The sequence below is a fragment of the Rhinoraja longicauda genome, chromosome 15 (assembly GCF_053455715.1).
Source record: "Rhinoraja longicauda isolate Sanriku21f chromosome 15, sRhiLon1.1, whole genome shotgun sequence".
NCBI lineage: Eukaryota > Metazoa > Chordata > Chondrichthyes > Rajiformes > Arhynchobatidae > Rhinoraja > Rhinoraja longicauda.
The window spans coordinates 30,083,141-30,103,624 of NC_135967.1; the positions used below are offsets into that span (position 1 = coordinate 30,083,141).

Here is a 20,484-nt window from a genome sequence, read left to right on the forward strand (position 1 = left end):
GGTCGTGCATCCACCGGACCAACAATCAATGATTTCATATGCGACATTTTTCTGTGTCAGTGTTTTAAAGGAAAATAACATTTCAGTGTTAAATGTATTTCCAATGTATCTTAAACTTTAATTGTAAATTTCATTCATGACCTTTCTCCAGACCTATAAACTCTGAAACCCCAACATGACAGCTAACCATATGACTCAATAAGAGACATAAATCTCATTACAAAAAGCCTGGTGATAATTTTGGAATATATACTAAATATTCCTAAGCTGCAAGAACACTAAACCATTTCTGTTAATCATCTCCATGTGCCACATCTGATTATCTTGATGTGTAACCAGTTAACGGTTCACGGTTCATTCACAAAGGCCTGCAAATCAAATTTTAATTTATTGACTCATACGAAGTCACCAAATAATATTTAGTGCCTGAAGTGAATATAAATTATTGTATTATATGCAATTATTTAGTGTTGTTGAATATTTTCATATTTTCAACACTCAGATGTTTGGTGGCTAGGACCATTATTGGCTAATACCATGGATACCTAATGACTAAAATATCAACTGTCATTCATTTGCCTTATCAATCACCCCCAAAGTATTAACGTGAAATGAATTTGCACAAACGTAACATCTCAAACTGTGTCACAGCTAATTATAGACACAATGCGCAGATTGTGTCTCAGCAGATTAGGCAGCATCTCTGGAGAGAAAAAATGGGCGATGTTTCGTGTCGAGACCCTTCTTCAAACTGAAAATAGGCGCTGGAGAAGAAGGGTCCCGACCTGAAACATCAACCACCCTTTTTCTGCTTGACCCACTGAGTTACTTCAACACTTTTTGTCAATCTTTGGTATAAACCATCATCTGCAGTTCCTTGTTTCTACATTTTCACACCTAAGTAATTTACATTTCAATCTCTTAAATATTCAAAAGCAGCCGCCAATTTGTAAATAGTCACTGACAACAGTAAGCTATTGATCAGTTTATCTATCATTATGGTATGAACTGCGGAAAGATACCAGGAATATTCCAGGCCTTCTTTCTAACAATGTCATATGCTCATTAACATTCACTAAAATAAAGAGGAAGGTCTCATCTTATTATCCCATCCAAATGATAACATATTTGAGAATGTAGCACCCAGTACACTACCAATGATTATGCATTCATATTTTGTATTAAAGGTTAAATTCATGTCATTTTGACTCAAATGCAAGTTGTTTTCCTTCCAACTAACAGTCTCTTATTCACATACCAATGCAAATTCTCAGACCCTATCTCTTGGGCAGACATGAGCTTTATTTCCTACTTTCTCCGATATGCACAGTTTTGTTTTCTGCAAAATAAATTCTAACCATTAATTCAGAAATTACTTTGCCTTTATCCGTATGAGGAGTTACACTTTGAAAACAGTTTATCTCGTATACACAATTTGTTGTCACATTTATTGGTGTATTGCCATCAATAAAGAATATCTGTTAATTTTGTTCAATCTAACTGATGCAATACTTGAATCATCTACACTGTAATCATTCTACAGGTATCCCTCCACAATACTTTATCTGGATGAACTTTAGAGTTTGAAATGCGCTCACATGCCATGTGTTCAAGGCTAATCTTACTGTTGATAAAAATACGAAATTATAGTGATTCATACAATAAATGTTACTTTACTCAATCGCCTGAGGTTACGTTATTGCCAATTTTGGATGCATCCTTTGGGAAACGGTTGATGAGTGAAGAACTAATTACACTGTTTTTGTGTAACAGTTTATTGCAATAGTTTACAAATCTCATGATTAGTGAAAGAGTTCTTAGCTTTAAAAAGCTGCAGTATATCTGAAGCTCTATTGTGAAATACTGTACTCATCCTGCAGATGGGCAATTTAAACAAATAGCGAGCCGACACAAAATTTCCACACAAACATGAAAATTAAAACACGAACAAAGAAGTGAATTTTACATAAATTGAAATCCTTGGTAGAATTGCATGAGGAGACAGTTGTACTAAATCTGCCTTATACAGGGATTTTGGCAGGTCACAAAAATTTCAGTCTGTTCTGGTCATTTTGAACTTTAAACACAAGTCTAGCAATACAATTATAGACTTTGACTCTTACATTCATCTCTACCCAATGTATCCTCCAATCCTCTGCACCCTCCCTACTGGTACTCAAATTATAGGGTATCTCCCTTTGGTTAAAGAAATGTCATCTCATTGCTGTTCTGAATGACTCACCCCTTATTTTGAGATGTAGGAAAATAACAGCAGATGCTGGTACAAATCAAAGGTATCACAAAGCTTTTCTTTGTCCCGCCCCCCCTGACATCAGTCTGAAGAAGGGTCTCGACCCGAAACGTCACCCATTCCTTCTCTCCAGAGATGCTGCCTGACCCACTGAGTTACTCCAGCATTTTGTGATACCTTATTTTGAGATCGTGACTCCTGGTTCTGGACATTCGATCCTGGAGAATCATCATCCTTACATCTACCCTGTCAAGACCTGTACGAATTTGTGTGTTTCAATGAGACCACTTTTCATTCTTTTAAACTCCAGATTAGACCCAGTTTGCTGAATCTCTCCTCGGACGGCAGTTACCTTGCCTGTCTCAGGAATCAATCTGGTCACCTTCATCACACTCCCTCTAGCTTTAGTATATCTTCCTTGGAAAGACACTAAGGTCCTATGTAACTCTACTAAGATACTTTTACTCTTGATACTGACATTTGCTTGCAATAAAACTCATACTTTATTTGGTATACATGCATGTTAACTTTTAGTGATTTATGTAGAAGGGCCAAAGTTCTTCTGAACTCCAACATTTTCAATTTTATAGACAATAGACAATAGGTGCAGGAGGAGGCCATTCGGCCCTTCGAGCCAGCACCGCCATTCATTGTGATCATGGCTGATCATTCTCAATCAGTACCCCGGTCCTGCCTTCTCCCCATACCCCCTGACTCCGCTATCCTTAAGAGCTCTATCTAGCTCTCTCTTGAATGCATTCAGAGAATTGGCCTCCACTGCCTTCTGAGGCAGAGAATTTCACAGATTCACAACTCTCTGACTGAAAATGTTTTTCCTCATCTCAGTTCTAAATGGTCTACCCCTTACTCTTAAACTGTGGCCCCTTGTTCTGGACTTCCCCAACATTGGGAACATGTTTCCTGCCTCTAATGTGTCCAACCCCTTAATAATCTTATATGTTTCGATAAGATCCCCTCTCATCTTCTAAATTCCAGTGTATACAAGCCTAGTCGCTCCAGTCTTTCAACATATGATAGTCCCGCCATTCCGGGAATTAACCTAGTAAACCTACGCTGCACGCCCTCAATAGCAAGAATATCCTTCCTCAAATGTGGAGACCAAAACTGCACACAGTACACCAGGTGCGGTCTCACCAGGGCCCTGTACAACTGCAAAAGGACCTCTTTGCTCCTATACTCAACTTCCCTTGTTATGAAGGCCAACATTCCATTGGCTTTCTTCACTGCCTGCTGTACCTGCATGCTTCTTTTCAGTGACGGATGCACTAGGACACCCAGATCTCGTTGTATTTTGCACCAGTTAAAATCTTTCTACCAAAGTAGATAACCAGATTTTTCCACATTATGTTCTACCTGCCATGTACTTGTCCTTTCATTATATCCCCTTCGTTCAACTCACAATTCATACTGCCATCTTGCTCTGAATCATCAGGAAATTTGACATCAGTGAGTTAGCTATGCTGCTCCTTTGTATCAAATAATCAGAACAATATTTTGATTCAGAAAAATGAATTACTGCAGATCATCAGTTGTGGGAGACCAACAATTTCTGGAGGGGTAGGTGGAGGGTTAATGTCTCTCAAACTTTGATATGCCTGTTTATTATTTGGATTTTGATAAAAAAAGATCCACAGCCTAAAGTATTAATTGTCTTTGCACGGCTCAATGAGGACTTTCAGCATTTCTGTTACTTTTCAAATTATCTGTACTTTATCTGCAGTGTTTTAGTTCTGATTGGTGCTAGACCTGGCTTTTTCATCATATAGCCTTCCATTACCACAATACTATGTTCCTAAAAAATAGATGCAGTTGCAAGTTATTCATAGAATGAATACATGTTAACTATCCTTTCCCCTCTATCTGATCCAAACTATGCCTGCAAGCCAAATCCTGGGAAGGTCAGGAACCCAGCCGGTCACAAAATTCATAATCTATTGGGCAGCAATGATTCTTCCTATATGTTTCTAAGATGTAGATTACCCACAATGGGCATCTCAAGGCACTGGACAAATATCACCAGGGCGCTTTTTGCAAAATTCACCAAATTCATTGAAGTAGAGAGCTAAATAACATTAGCCTCCTCTTCCAGTTGAACATCCCCGACACAGAGAACCTAATTACATTCAACAGGCTACAATGGCTTGGTTGGCCATATTATTCCCACGCAGACCCTCTGAAGAAGGGTCAGTCTGAAGGGTTCCGACCCGAAACGTCTCATCCGTTTTCTCCAGAGATGCTTGGTGACTCGCTGAGCTACTCCTGCACTTCATGTCTTTTTTCCTGTAAAACCAGCATCTGCAGTTCCTTGTTTCTCTGTTGTGGGCTCCGTCTTGGGAGATTCCCAAGCGGACCATGAAAGAAGATTGACAGATGTGATCAAAGCTTCCTCGAAGAAATGCAACACCACCACTGACTTCTATGACTCCTTAAAGTGGAGCGACGGTATTGAGAATCAGCTGCACACAGATGTCCTGGATGAGCAGTGGAAGGAACACAGCACCTGACAAACTGCCCTCCTGCCCCAGCAGTGGATGAGTATGTGGCCACCATGTTGGTCTTATCAGCCACCTCAGAGCCCATAGATAGAAATCTGAGGGGAAACACATCACCGTCGATCCGAAGAGCTTGTAAGAAGCAAGTTCATAAAAATAATTGTCAGGATCAGGGGTGTTATAAACGTCTGCCAGTAAGCGAGGAAACTCCCTGGTAAATTCAGTTCAGTTGGTCCCCGTCGCCTCGAGCGTTCAAATCCTAATCAGCGTTCCAATGGGCGATGATTGACATCGGCACCGTGCAATGAGGAGGGCGGACGCGTCGTGGGTTGCGTCACTTCCGGGGCGGGCGTAAAACGGAGGGTCTCGGCCCCTCCCCCTCCTTCCCCAGCAACTGTGAGCAGCGTCGAACGAAACATGGCAGCGTCTTCAGCGCGGCGGCTGCAGACCAAGCCTGTCATCACCTGCTTCAAAACCTTCCTTATCGTCTTCAGCTTTATTTTCTGGGTGAGTGCGGGCGCGGGAGCAGGAACACCTTCGGGAACCAGAGCAGGGGGCAAGCCCGGGCTACAGGGCAGCCTCCCCGGGGCTTCGAAGCAGAGCAGTCGCCACACAAAGGGATGGTCGCAATCCGGGCTCAGAGACCACTCACTCTCCCAGCAAGGATTTACTCCCGAAAAAAACTCTCACCACAAGTTTGCCGAGTTTGTAACCATTTAATCACCCACTCTTCTGGTTAAAAGATTAATAGAAGCCCTGTATAGCGTTTTGAGCTTTATGGGTATATGTATTATATAAAAATAGACCCTAAACATTTCCTATTGACTCTACCCAAGAGAAACTAATGCATATTCAAGGAATTTTACTCCGAGCTCCTTTCGTAGCTGCTGGATTTTTTAAATATCCTTAGCTCAGTCCTTGGTTTCTGCGCTCAGAGCCGCTCTAATTCCTAACTCGGGAAGTTTCTATTGTTCAGTCAACTTTTGTTCCGAATGTGTTTTTTTTCATCAGTTTGAAGAAGGGTCTCCTCTCGAAATGTCACGTATCCCTGTTCTCCAGAGATGCTGACGCTGAGTTACTCCAACACTGACTTTTTTTTATATGCCAGCAGCATCCTTATATTTCTGCTTTTGTTTTTGTTTCGTACGTCGCTACCGGGTGGTTTTAACTAGGTGAGACGAGGAAGTACCTCGCTCGACGAGGCACTGATTTATCAATTTTTCTCCACCCCAAGGTAATTAACCACTTATTAATCACCTCGTACAACGGTGTAGCCAAACAAAATCGTGAGTGTTCAGCGGCCAGAAAGAGGACTTTCGACTTTCACGATATCGTATTTCCCCATACAAACTGAGCACTTCATACATATCCTATTGTACATGTCAGTCCAAATGCTCTTTTTGCTTACAAGTGTTCTATGAATTTTTAAACGCTTGGTTGTACTTTAGAATCCATCAAATGGACGATGTGAAGGCGCATAATCGAAGTAGTCTGCCCCTTTTCGCGTGAAAAAAATAGTTTTACTCGGACTTTATTTTGCGGCCTCTAATTTGAATCTAATGCACTGCTTTGTTGAAATCTTTGCTTTCATTTGTATGTAGAATAGATCTGAATGCTTTTGTGCTGAGTGGTTTTGAGTACATTGGTTTTGTTTAAACGTATGATCCAGAATGTTTTGCTCTGCATTCACTAAAATAATTGCATAACAGGATATTTGTCATAGAGCAAAGGTTTCATATACGGGTCATTACACTAACACCTGACCCCCTGTTCTTACAGAAGTTAGACTGATTTATTGAGGTACATTTCAGATCATAAGCTACTCTCTTGCTTTATGTTATGACATTTGTATTTGACATTTGGAATTGTAGAATGGTTACAGCATAGGAGAAGCCATTTGACCCATCTTGACAGTGCTTTCTTAGCACCAAAGCAACATGCTCGCTTCCTAGCATTTTCAGGCAGGCTGAGCGAAGGTGTTCTGCGAAACGATCGCCAATCTGTGTTTGGTCATGCCGATGTACAAGAGTCCACATCTTGAACAACAGATACAGTAGATGAGGTTGGAGGAGGTGCAAGTGAACCTCTGCTTAACCTGAAAGGACTGTCTGGGTCCCTGGACAGAGTCCAGGGCGGAGGTATAGCAACAGGTGTTGCATCCTCTGCAGTTGCAGGGGAAGGTACCTGGGGAAGGGATGGATTGGTTGGGAAGGGATGAGTTAACCAGAGAGTTGCGGAGGCAACCCCCCCTCCCTCCCTAGGAGATAGATTTAACCATATAACAACTACAGCACGGAAACAGGCCCGTTCGGCCCTTCCAGTCCACGCCGACCACTCTCCCTGACCTAGTCTCATCTACCTGCACTCAGACCATAACCCTCTAATCCCCTTTTATCCATATACCTATCCAATTTACTTTTAAATAATAAAATCGAGCCAGCCTCCACCACTTCCACCGGAAGCCCATTCCATACAGCCACCACCCTCTGAGTAAACAAGTTACCCCTCATGTTACCCCTAAACTTTTGTCCCTCAATTCTGAAGCTATGTCCCCTTGTTGGAATCTTCCCCACTCTCAAAGGGAAAAGCCTACCCACGTCAACTCTGAACGTCCCTCTCAAAATTTTAAAAACCTCTATCAAGTCCCCCCTCAACCTTCTACGCTCCAAAGAATAAAGACCCAACCTGTTCAACCTCTCTCTGTAGCTTAAGTGCTGAAACCCAGGCAACATTCTAGTAAATCTCCTCTGTACCCTCTCCATTTTGTCAACATATTTCCTATAATTTGGCGACCAGAACTGCACACCATACTCCAGATTCGGCCTCACCAATGCCCTGTACAATTTTAACATTACATCCCAACTTCTATACTCGATGCTCTGATTTATAAAGGCAAGCATACCAAATGCCTTCTTCACCACCCTATCCACATGAGATTCCACCTTCAGGGAACAATGCACAGTTATTCCCAGATCCCTCTGTTCCACTGCATTCCTCAATTCCCTACCATTTACCCTGTACGTCCTATTTTGATTTGTCCTACCAAAATGCAGCACCTCACACTTATCAGCATTAAACTCCATCTGCCATCTTTCAGCCCACCCTTCCAAAAGGCCCAAGTCTCTGTAGACTTTGAAACTCTACTTCATTACTAACTACACCACCTATCTTAGTATCATCTGCATATTTACTAATCCAATTTGCCACACCATCATCCAGATCATTAATGTAAATGACAAACAACAGTGGACCCAACACAGATCCCTGGGGCACTCCACTAGACACTGGCCTCCAACCTGACATACAATTGTCAACCATTACCCTCTGGTATCTCCCATTCAGCCATTGTTGAATCCATCTTGCAACCTCACTACTAATACCCAACGATTTAACCATCTTAATCAACCTTCCATGTGGAACCTTGTCAAATGCCTTACTGAAGTCCATATAGACAACATCCACAGCCTTGCCCGTATCAATTTCCCTGGTAACCTCTTCAAAAAATTCAAGAAGATTAGTCAAACATGACCTTCCAGGCACAAATCCATGTTGACTGTTTCTAATCAGGCCTTGTTTGTCCAAATAATTATATATATTGTCCCTAAGTATCTTTTCCATTAATTTTCCCACCACAGACGTCAAACTAATAGGTTTATAATTGCTAGGTTTACTTTTAGAACCTTTTTTAAACAAAGGCACAACATGCGCAATGCGCCAGTCTTCCGGCACCATCCCCGTTTCTAATGACGTTTGAAATATTTCCGTCATAGCCCCTGCTATTTCTGCACTAACTTCCCTCAATGTCCTAGGGAATATCCTATCAGGACCTGGAGACTTATCCACTTTTATATTTTTCAAAAGTGTCCGTACCTCCTCTTCTTTAATCCTCATAATTTCCATCACTACTAAGGGCGGCACGGTAGCGCAGCGGTAGAGTTGCTGCTTTACAGCGAATGCAGCGCCGGAGACTCAGGTTCGATCCTGACTACGGGTGCTGCACTGTAAGGAGTTTGTACGTTCTCCCCGTGACCTGCGTGGGTTTTCTCCGAGATCTTCGGTTTCCTCCCACACTCCAAAGACGTACAGGTATGTAGGTTAATTGGCTGGGTAAATGTAAAAATTGTCCCTAGTGGGTGTAGGATAGTGTTAATGTGCGGGGATCACTGGGCGGCACGGACTTGGAGGGCCGAAAAGGCCTGTTTCCGGCTGTATGTATATGATATGATATGATACTCTACTTGTTTCGCTTACCTCACATAATTCAATATCCTTCTCCTCGGTGAATACCGAAGAAAAGAAATTGTTTAATATCTCCCCCATTTCTTCCGGCTCAGCACATAGCTGTCCACTCTGACTCTCTAATGGACCAATTTTATCCCTCACTATCCTTTTGCTATTGACATATCTGTAGAACCCCTTGGGGTTTACTTTTACATTACTTGCCAAAGCAGCCTCATATCTTTTTTTTGCTTTTCTAATTTCCTTCTTAAGATTCCTTTTACATTCTTTATATTCCTCAAGAACCTTATTTACTCCCTGCCGCTTATATTTATTGTATATCTCCCTCTTTTTCCGAACCAAGTGTCCAATTTAAACTTAAAAATTGAATAACTTAAAAAATATAACACTGATTTCAATGAAACTTCTTCCATTAGCACCAAAGGGAAGACGGTGAGTAAGGTGGGCCTAAAAATGTCGCGCTGTCGTGTACCGTTTTAGCTGTAGTCCAGGAACAAACAAACAAACAAATGAGAGTTTTAGTATATAGATTTAAAATGTCATTGTAACATTGTAAGTCAGCTAGGTAGTTTCAGAAGCATTTAAAAGGGCATTTATGATCATGCATGGTGATGTGTGGGTCCTTGCTGTTGTATACACTTTAGAAGATAACAGGACAAGTTGAATATTAAACTATAAGGCTAATTGGTTTTGGGAATAGGGGAAGAGATTAAATCTATTTGTTGAAATACATTTGCCTTGCATTTGGCTTTTTAGCCTTGGTGCATTCTTGTCTTCAACCTGGGCACGATGCATTTATTATCATGTCTTGGGGGCCATAACTGGTGATTAACAATTTAAAAGGGAGACAATGGTGAAGCAGGAGTCCTTCCTAGAACAGAGAAGGATGCAAATAAATCTTTATTATAGTGTTCAGTGTTGCATGGATTCTATGCGAGGAAGTTGGAAACTGAGGTTAGTTTAGTGGTACAGTGAAAAGTGCTTTTGTTGTTTGAAATGAGACCACTAGAAATCAGTTGACAAAATTGGCTTGAGCAGACCAATTGATCTGCAAAGGGTAGCCTTGACCAATGCAATAACCATATGTGAATTGGTTAATACCAAAAAGTACAAAAGGGATTTTTTGGGGCTCTCGTGAAATGATAGATTACGGAAGACAAAAATTGTCTAATACGCAGAAGTGCATTTGGTTATTATTACTGTTAAGTTTTGACTACAATTTGGTATTTGACTGGTTATTTGACCTTTTTATTGAACAACAAATCTGTAAAATTGGCAGCCAGCCTGTTGTCAGTACAAAGATTTTTGAAAAGATTGTGGTCAGTATTCTTTTGCATTTTAGGGAAAATATCACCAAAGCCTGTTATCCTCTGTTTTTGAATTTTTCCATCTCTTGTCTATGACATAATCCTACTGTGTCCTTCTGGTCCCATTGCCAATCTTTTTTTAACACGAATTAAGCTAATCTATTGTTTTTTTGGTTCATAAAATCTTTATCCAATATTATTGTCCAGTATTCAGGCTACTTAACTCAGCCTTTTTTCCTCAATATCTCTGGCACTCAATAGTTATCTAAACTCAGTATGATACTTGTCTCCATATCTCTTGATATCCCCTTGCCCAACAAATGTCTCCATCCCAATATTTCTAATTGTACCAACAAAACATTCTTCTTCTTTTTGCCATTTTCAAAGCCAAAAGCATTGCATCAAAAGAAAGCCAATGAAAGTCAAAATAATTGTATTTAGGATGGCATAATGGTGCAGCTGGTAGAGCTGCTGCATCATTCGGGTTTCCTGCCACATCCGAAAGACGTGCGGCTTTGTATTTTAAGTTTGATTTTTAATTCCAATCCTCCTTTTGCTCCCCTTTGAGTTGAGCTATCCACGTTGCAACAAAACATTGATTAAATATCTCTTATTTATCCCATTTCGCATCTAGCCTAAATAATATTTGGGTAAATTATCTTTTTAAGTATACATTTATTTTTAATTCCTGTTAAAATTTATAACTGTTTAAATTGAAGGAACTTTGGTTGCTTTCCTGAATAATTCACTATTCTAGTATTACTTGAACACTGGGTTTCGTATAAACCTGTTCTGTATGCATGTGTCTATGCCTTAACAGTTAAGTGCCTCTGACTGTAACTTTTTAAGCGATTCTTATCACGTTGTATGTCCGTCAAAAATAGATTTTTTAGGTTTTGTTTTTTCTTTCCTACCATTTTTCACCCAATTTGTTCCTCTCCTTTTACTTAATAGTTACTCATTTTATTTCCAGTAAAATCTTCATCAGATGAAAACTAAAAGCCATTTAGACTGCTCCCAGTGTCCAACCAGATATCTAAGTGGAATCGGAGTAATGTCTAGAAGGTGTGGGTTAAATGAAAATTCTACTGGTTTCTTATCAATTGGAAACTGAATGGACCATCTCTGAGACAGCGACAAAGACCAGTATTTAAGTGTTCCTGCCTGTAGAAATTCTCGAGCAAACTAGCAGATGACTCATTGAAAGGTTACAAATTAGAATCTGAGATACAATTGTGACAGGTATGCTTGTGCAGAAGCAGCAAATTTCTACTGTGTACCTGGTTGTATTGATTTTAAATGGTCAGATGGCTCCATTTTTTAAATGTTGTGGTTCCAGGAAAATTGGGAAGAGTTCCAATTTCAACAGGTGCCTAAATTGCCTTTAAGGGTGCAATTTTAACTCCAAAAATAAAATAAAGGTCAATATTGAAATTATTTGTGATGTTTTGGCTATTTGCTGCACTGTATGCAATCAGACTGGTGCTGATTAGGATTAGGTCTGTTGATTTAATTAGGTGTCAGGTGGGCTGACTAGGTTAATTGATTCAGTTAAATATCTAATTTCCACTACTGCCTCAACTGTCCATCATATTTCTCCGTGAAAAATGCTTTGTCTATTTTCCAAGTTGTAATTTATAAACTCTACTTTAAATTGTAAGATGGGTCGGACCCTATTTCATTTGCAAACTTTCTGTATGATCATTAAAGCATGTAGTAACCCTGGTGCATGTTGTCCTAGTTCTCCAATGGTGGGGAAAAAAACTTGAAACCACATCAATCTCTAACTCTGGATCCATAAATTCAAGTTTGACAGGCATGACTATTTTCCCACTCTCCTGAATACTTCTTGCAAAGGTATTATATTCAGTGGTATGGTAGAAATGTTAAATACCCGTACGATATAATACTTTCCTTCACTATTGACTACTTTAGATTGTTCATAAGTGATAGGAGCAGAATTAGACCATTCGGACCATCAAGTCTACTCTGCCATTCAATCACTGCTGATCTATCTCCCTCTCAACCCCATTCTCCTGCCTTCTCCCCATAACACCTGACACCCGTATTAATCACAAAACTATCTATCTCTGCCATAAAAATATCCATTGACTTGGCCTCCACAGCCTTCTGTGGCAATGAATTCCACAGATCCACCACCCTCTGACTAAAGAAATTCCTCCTCATCTTTCTAAATGTACGCCCTTCTACTCTGAGGCTATGATCTCTGGTCCTCGACTCCCCCACCAGTGGAAACATCCTCTCCACATCTGCTCTATCCAAGCCATTCACTATTGTCTGATTGTATAGCTGAAAACTGATTTGTCTTTTTAGTTATGGAAAGATGAAATTGTTGTTTGGGAATCTACAGAATTGGAAGTATTTTTCTATGCTCCAGTGATGATCCCCGACAATGTAGTCAATATTAAAAGGTAGAACAGCTAACTTTTTGCAACTTTATTCTTGGGTGTGGTGCACAGATTAAAGATGTGTTTACATATACAATTTGTGAAATGTAATTATAAGAGTGACCAGTAAGTTGATAATTTCCACGGACAGTGTAATTTGACTTAAAACTATATTAGTGATTCTAAGAAATATTTTAAAATGTTTAGTTCAACAGAAGTTTTGCAACAAACTTGAGTACATTTCTGACCAATATGTATTTAATCCCACCTTTTATCTCTTTTTGCAGTTTGCAGGTACTGTGCTTTTGGCAGTGGGTATATGGGGCAAAGTGAACTTGGAACACTATCTGCCTTCAGTAGCTGAAAAAAGTACAAATGTTCCCTACGTGCTCATTGGAACTGGTGCAGCCATCATCATATTTGGTTTCTTTGGATGTTTTGCAACATGTCGAGGTAGCACTTGGATGTTAAAATTAGTAAGTCGCTTTTATATCTATTAATGTATATCAAGCCTAATTATCTTTGGGTGTAGTATAATTATGTATGTTTTCAAGTAAAAGGTTATGTAAAACATGATTATGTAAAACATAAACATAATTATGGTTGCAAGAATTGGCTATGTATACCTTCATGTCTCCTTTACTGTTCAATTAAAGATCATAGCTTATTTATCGTATTCCATGACATCCATCCATTTGTCTTCAACAGAAATAACCGAACAGGTAAAGACTGTGCGATAAAGATCCACAGTTTCTAATGGAAAATTTCTCCATCTTGATCCTAAAAGATTGACCCCTTTTATTCTGAGACTTTGACTTGTAGTTTGAGTGTCCTGCAAGTCACAGCCTTCTCCTGTTTTAACAAGATTATATCTCATTCTAAACCTTTTGAGTCGAGTTTATCTCTCCTTGTACAAGTTCTTTGGATGTTATAGCAGAAAAGCAACCCTCTTGAACTATGGAGCTCATACTACCTTCCGAGACCAAAACCATCTTCTCCCATTATTGTGAATCCAGAAATAATTTAATCTTTTGTCTAAAGCAAGTGCATTCTTGAATAGAAATCAAAGGTCCATGTACTACTACAAGATTGGTTTCTGGCTACTTCTGTATAATTGCAATAAGGTGCAATCTTTTTGTAATAAAGAATATAAGAAAAAGGAGTGGCTACTTAAACCTGTTCAACCATCATGACTAAACTGGTGTTGCCTTGATACCACTTCCTGTTTGTTCCCAGTAATTTTCAAGATGTCCCATTCTTCAAAAAAAATCCTGCCTTGACAGTATTGCCTTCTGTTGCCATAGATTTCTGTGGTCGAGAAATCCAGCTTCTGCTGGAGGGGAGAAGGAAGAATGACTGGGGTGGGAGAAGTTTTTGATTATGTTGGCTGCTTCTCCAAGGCAACGTGAAGTGTAGATGTAGTCGGTGGGGGGGGCAGGAAGTCTGGTCTGTGTGATGGACTGGGCAGCATCTGCAACTCTGCAATTTCTTATGGTCTTTTGCAGAGCTCTTAACAAACCAAGCGGTGATGCAACCCAACAGTATGCTTTCTGTGGTGCATCTGTAGAAGTGTCAATCACTGGAGTCAAGCCGAATTTTCTTAGTCTCTTCAGGAAGAAACGTTGGTGTGCAGCCTTGGCTGGAGCATCAATGTGATTGGTCAACGACGTATCAATGGTTATATTAGCACCAAGGAATTTGAAGCTCTCAACCATTTCATGCTTTTCCGTTTTTAGTGAAATATTGGATACTCTTCTCTGCATTCTTGCATTTCCAGCCAGAACGAGGACAGTGTTCTGTTTGACCTTGATTCTCCGCATTCAGCAGTCATCCTGTCATTTAATCAGTTTCAATGAGATTTAATTGCCTGATACGTTCCCTTTGGCAATCTGAAGGGAATATATCCGTAAATTTCCCCTCCAGCTATACCCACTCCCCTTGTACCACTTCCATGCAACTACCAGAGATTCTAAAGCCCATCTTATTTTCTCCACTTTCCAATTTTTTCCAATTTACCCTTTATTTTTATTTATTTCCCAAACATCTTTTTAAATTCTGAAATTATTCCATTCAGTTTTTGAGATGCATGTTCTTTAACTTTATCTTTTAATGCTCGTGCCAAGTTCCTGGACAGACCACCTTACAGGCCTTTAAAAAAAAACTTTCTAAATGACATGTCTTCCTGTAAAGTGAAATGTGCTCCTTTTTTCCATTTCCTAGTATGCAATGATCCTGTCGCTGCTGTTCTTGGCACAACTAGTAGCTGGAATTTCTGGATTTGTCTTTCGGCATGAGGTAAGGACATCTTTGCACTTTATCAAATAATATATCCTACGTTTGACTGTTTCATTTTCAAATGCATTGAGTGAGCACTGGTTTTGTTGTCAGAAGACGATCCTCTATTGTGTCTTTTGGAATTGCACATAATACTGAGAGCTAAAAGGATTTACCCGAAAAGTAACAGTGCAGCATAAAATTCCATACTGGAATGTAAAGCAAAAATGTATCATCAGAAGTGCTCTCTCAATCAAGGTCCATTGACCCAAAACATTGGCTCTTTTTCCTCATGGATGTTGCTGGACCACCTGAATGCTTTAGTGATAGTTTGTGTATAGGATGATGGACAAATAAATTCAAAAGATCAGAGACTTTTCAGCAGCTGAATTTGGAAATACCAGGATGTTGTTTTCTTTCTGGCCATCATCGTAGCTAAACACAATTAAAATTGACAATGTAGTAGTGGGAGAAGGGGTACATTTGTATTTTTTTTACAGATCTGTAAAGGAGTGGCTAGTTAGACCAAAAATCTACAGTTTTGATCGCTGTAGATTCAAACTGTTGGCTACCCCCATACAAAAAATTGTCACGCAAATTATTGTAAATGCAACTGCAGTTCTTAATTCCTTGCCTTTTTAAATAAGGAAACTGTATTGTGTGTTGAACTTTCCCAAGTTCTTGTGTGTTAAATGTTAGCAAAGCTTTTATTTGCAATTTAGTTGTTCATGCATTTGTATTTTAGATTAAAACCATTTTTAAGGATACCTTTCAAGATGCTGTGCAGAAATACAATACAACAGAGTCCACAGTGGATTACATCCAGCAAAATGTAAGTAACATTCACTTTGAGTTCATATATAATCAGTTCACTTTGACACAAAGGAGGCTTGGTGTCCATCTTGAATCAGTGCTAGTCAAATGAACTATAAGTTAATTATCTCTCTTTCTTGCATGCCTAGACTTTTTCTACAAATATTTATCAAGTTTCCATCTTTGAATCCAAGATAACTATTGAATTTGTACCCAGCACAATATTATTATTCCATCCTAGCCCTATATGGTTACAGATTTGCAATGTGCCTTTTAGTTTTTAGTTTAGAGATGCAACGCGGAACCAGACCATTCGGCCCACCGAGTCTGCTCCAATCAGCGATCCCCACACATTAACACCAACCTACACACACGGGGGACAACTTTATACATCAAACCAATTAACCTACATACCTGTACATTTTTGGCGTGTGGGAGGAAACCGAAGATCTCGGAGAAAACCCACGCTGGTCACGGGGAGAACGTACAAACTCCATACAGACAGCACCCGTAATCGGGATCAAACCAGTGTCTCCGGCACTGCAAGCGCTGTAAGGCAGCAACTCTACCACTGCGTCCTTTTTTAGATTTCATTCACCTACTAATCTGCCGTTCCTGGGACATTTCTTTTAAATATCCTTGATCTGATGGGATGAGTGAACCAAGGAGTTGTGGAAGGAGCGGTCCCTGCGGAAGGCGGAAAGGGGTGGAGATGGGACGATGTGATTAGTGGTGTGATCCTGTAGGAGGTGACAGAAATGTTGACGGATAATATGTTTGATTTGAAGGCTGGTGGGGTGAAAGGTGAGGACCAGGGGAACTCTTTCCTTGTTGCATCTGGGGGATGGAGAGAAAGAGCAGAACTACAAGAGACACATGTGAGGGCCCCATCTATGCCAGAAGGATGGAACCCATGTACCCTTGATGATGCGAACATCTAAGATGTCCTAGTATGGAACACCTTGAGAGCAGAGACTGAGGAATTGAGTCGGGAAGAACATCTTTGCAAGAGGCAGGGTGGGAAGAAATGTAATGCAGATAACTGGGAGTCGGTAGGTTCGTAATAGATGTCCGTCGATATTCTGTCTTCCTGTGATGGAGAGATCAAGAAAGCGGAGAGATGAGTCTGAGATAGTCCACATGAATTTGAGGGCAGGGTGGAAATTAGTGTTGAAGTTAATAAAGTCCTTGATATCTGCACAAGTACAGTTCGTATGCGATATAGCGGAGAAAAGATTGGGGGGATAGGGCCAGTGTATGCCTAAAATAAGGGCTGTTCGACGTACCCGATAAAAAGGCGGGCAGAGCTAGGGGCCATGCGAGTGCCCATGGTTTAACACATGGACTATTTGTTTTCCAGTTGCATTGTTGTGGTGTTCAAAACTACACTAGTTGGAATGACACTGTGTACTTCAGAAGAAATGGAATTCCAGTCAGCTGCTGTAAAAATGTCAGTGACTGTAAAGCTGAAGATCTGAAAAACATGACAGTTGCCAAGGACAAAGTCTTTCAAAATGTGTGACTATATGCTCCATTTTCTAAGTTAATGCAACTTTTTTTATTTGAAGAACCTGCTTTTCAGTTTGAAATGTAATTCAGTCCTCTTATGGTATCTCTTCAATGTTTTGAGATAAATATGCTCGTGCTATAATCTGATTAATTTTTGGTGAGCAGGTGCTCAAAATGGAAACCTGTGGTCGGGTTTTATTTAGAAATGGTTTGGTTAACTTGTATTTTCTGTCTAGTTTTGACAGCATTTAATTATATCTTTTCTATCCTTCTCTGTCTGAACACCCACTGCCATAAACTGTTTAAATTCTCCTTTCGCATGTGGTAATTCACATGGGTGTGTAAGATTTGTTTTATTAGACACTTATTATTTTATCACTAGTAAAGAATTGGAAGCACTTATCTTGCTCATTCCTTTGAAATATGATAATAAAATAGGATGTAATATTTACGTGCTTGAAGCTGGTATTTTACTATTTATGAATTGGTTTTCTTTTAAAAATAGCTTTTGCTGGGCCACTAACTGATTTGCCACCCTTTACTACAATGTTTTTTTAATTCCTGCCAGGGATGCATTCAATTGTTTGTTAACCTCATGGAAACTAATGTTGGAATAATCGCTGGAATTGCTTTTGGAATTGGTTTTTTCCAGGTACGTTTTTCTTTACTTTAAAGCTATTTCAATGTCATGGACTTGGTTTCAACGTGCTTTTAATGTTTCGTGGCTTCAGAAGTTAAATTTGACAAAGGAGTTTGATCAGAGCAATTTCATCAATGCATGTCCATTGAATGGCTTAAGTATTTGTCCCAATTCCTGTTTGAGACCCCTGACTAAATCAAAATCTCTCCATTTAGAGATGTTGATTTCTCTAATATAAATGAGAGGCCTGTCAGAGTTTTGCACACCTGTAATGGAAATTTATTTTTATGGGTAGGTAAAAATTGGTTGTGAATCCACCGAAGGGAAAGGATATGCAAGTAATGCAAAGTGACATTAGTTAAAATGAGCTCCCTTCAATACCGTTGCAACAACCTGGAAAGATAGATGATTGAATTGTTATACTTGCTCACACTGATCATGTGTGCTGAAGAGTTGCACCACAAGATAATTAGTGGTCATTGTGCCACACATTAAGGGGCCTAGGATGAAAGTCATGGACTGAATTGATAGAGCCAGTATGGTGCTGTGGCGGTTAGTCTACATTGTTTACAAATGGCTTTCCTTCCATGTAAACATTTTTTACTTTGTTCTTCTTACTCTTTACAGTTGATTGGAATCATGCTGGCTTGTTGTCTATCCAGATACATCACAAACAACCAATATGAAATGGTTTAATGGATTTAACCAGGTAATGTAAAGTAACTTTACAATTCCAGCTGAGTTTTTCCCCTAAAAACAAAACCTAAACTGCACCGTGGTAATCTGCTGATGCATTTAATGAAACGGTCATACTATTAATGTATTTGCAATCTCTGCCCAGCTTCTTGAAAGTCCAAACCTTTAGAAATTAGAGCGATTAAAATTTCAGACTTGTTTCTGTGATCATTTGGAACAAAATATGGACAGTGCTGTTGGGAAAATTTGACTATTTCTCACATGTCAAATTTGGCTCCATGTTCATGGGACTTTAAAAAACAAACATTCCCTTTTGGTTATCAAATCAATAAGCAATGAATAGCTTGAAGTATAGCCTGATCTCTTGAAGTGCTTTAATTATGGTTACTACGTTTTTGGTAGACTACTGGTTTACTGATTTCTTTATTTTTTCTGTTTATTTAATAGACCAAAACCTCCACAGTTAAAGGAACCAAGCCAGCAGACATGTTCTCTCCATGCAAAACTGATTGTGTACAAGGTTTTGCATGCTTATGGTGTAACGTGCCACAGTAATAGTGTTTAAACTTTATATATATCTCTCTTAAAGTTTAGATGTATATGAGGTTGTACTGGTTAGTAAGAAATGTAGGAATCTGTTCAAGCAGAAAAGCCTCATAGTTTTAATTGTCACTTACCACCTTGAGCTTTCTGTGCATTGGAAATTTTCTTGGATTTTGATTAATGTATTATTGTCTTATCAAAAACAAAATCTTTTGTCACGCAGACTGAAGTTTTTACATATTTTTACAAAATTGAAGTTCATCCTTTTGGAATGAATGAACACTAAATATAGTATTTTTCTACATTACTGGATAGCAGCTGTTCTACAGAGACTATGGCCTTTGAAAGGTGAAGCAAATATTTTGTTCTGAAATTGTGAATAATTATTTCTGATTCTTCCTGTTTTGTTCACTTCCCTCCCCACCCCAGTCACATGCAGAAACTAATGGCATGCATATTTAACTGCTTAATTAGGACTGTCCTACAAATTGGAATCTGGCAAAGGTATCTAATTCACAGGAGTTTTTATTAATCACCCACAAAAGAAAATACAAGTGGTAAAATACTATCTGTTTGTTCTTGATTACACCTTATTCCATTGATAAGGTTTTTTAACATTCTGAAATGCACTTTGAGAATTGTCTGGGCTGATCACAAATAAATCGGAATGCTTTAGCTGCCTTGTCATTTCCTCGGTGGAAATGGGAGCAAATTTGCATCAACTTTAGTTAAAAGACTTGAAAGTCAGCATGTGTTCCTAGAGTATGATTTTAAAGGTAAAGTGCTACAAAATGTTCCTGTCCACCTCTTCCCGATTCATGCATCTTATCAGTTTACTAAAGATTTCCTACTTTGTTCACTAATTCTTTCTCATCTTAAGCACTGGACTTTGCTGTGTATACAGAGAAGAGCTTCAGTATAATCGAAAATGTAATACTTTTCAGTGTCTTCAGTGTATGTAAGCCATCTGATTTAAAAATAAACTAATTGTAGGAGCTAAGTATTGTTTTGTGATCATTTTTGTATCCCACACCATGATTGTGTTTTGTATTTGTGTACCACATTCCCTTATAGCTATTGTATGTTTGTTATTTTTGAGCTTGGGACTCCAGCATTTAGTGGTAAAACAGGTTTTGCTTTGAGTTTGTATGCAATCCAGTGAGCTACACAGGGAATAGGATGGACTTTGCATATTTTGACTGCATTATTGTGTAGCTGATATGTGCTGACTCGTTCTGGGCACTAACTACCCAGATTCATGTTGGCATTCAATATATGGAAATTGAGCACA

The 20,484-nt window shown here is 39.3% G+C and overlaps 1 protein-coding gene across 1 annotated transcript; it reads left to right on the forward strand.

Moving 5' to 3' along the window:
• Positions 1-5,133: 5,133 nt before the first annotated feature.
• On the forward strand, positions 5,134-20,211 carry LOC144600608 (tetraspanin-7-like). The gene is made up of 8 exons (XM_078412393.1): positions 5,134-5,271; positions 13,006-13,194; positions 14,939-15,013; positions 15,738-15,824; positions 17,166-17,321; positions 17,883-17,966; positions 18,582-18,663; positions 19,098-20,211. The coding sequence occupies exons 1-7, from the start codon at positions 5,182-5,184 to the stop codon at positions 18,648-18,650; spliced, it is 750 nt and encodes a 249-aa protein (XP_078268519.1). The 5' UTR covers positions 5,134-5,181; the 3' UTR covers positions 18,651-18,663; positions 19,098-20,211.
• The last annotated feature ends 273 nt before the right edge of the window (positions 20,212-20,484 follow it).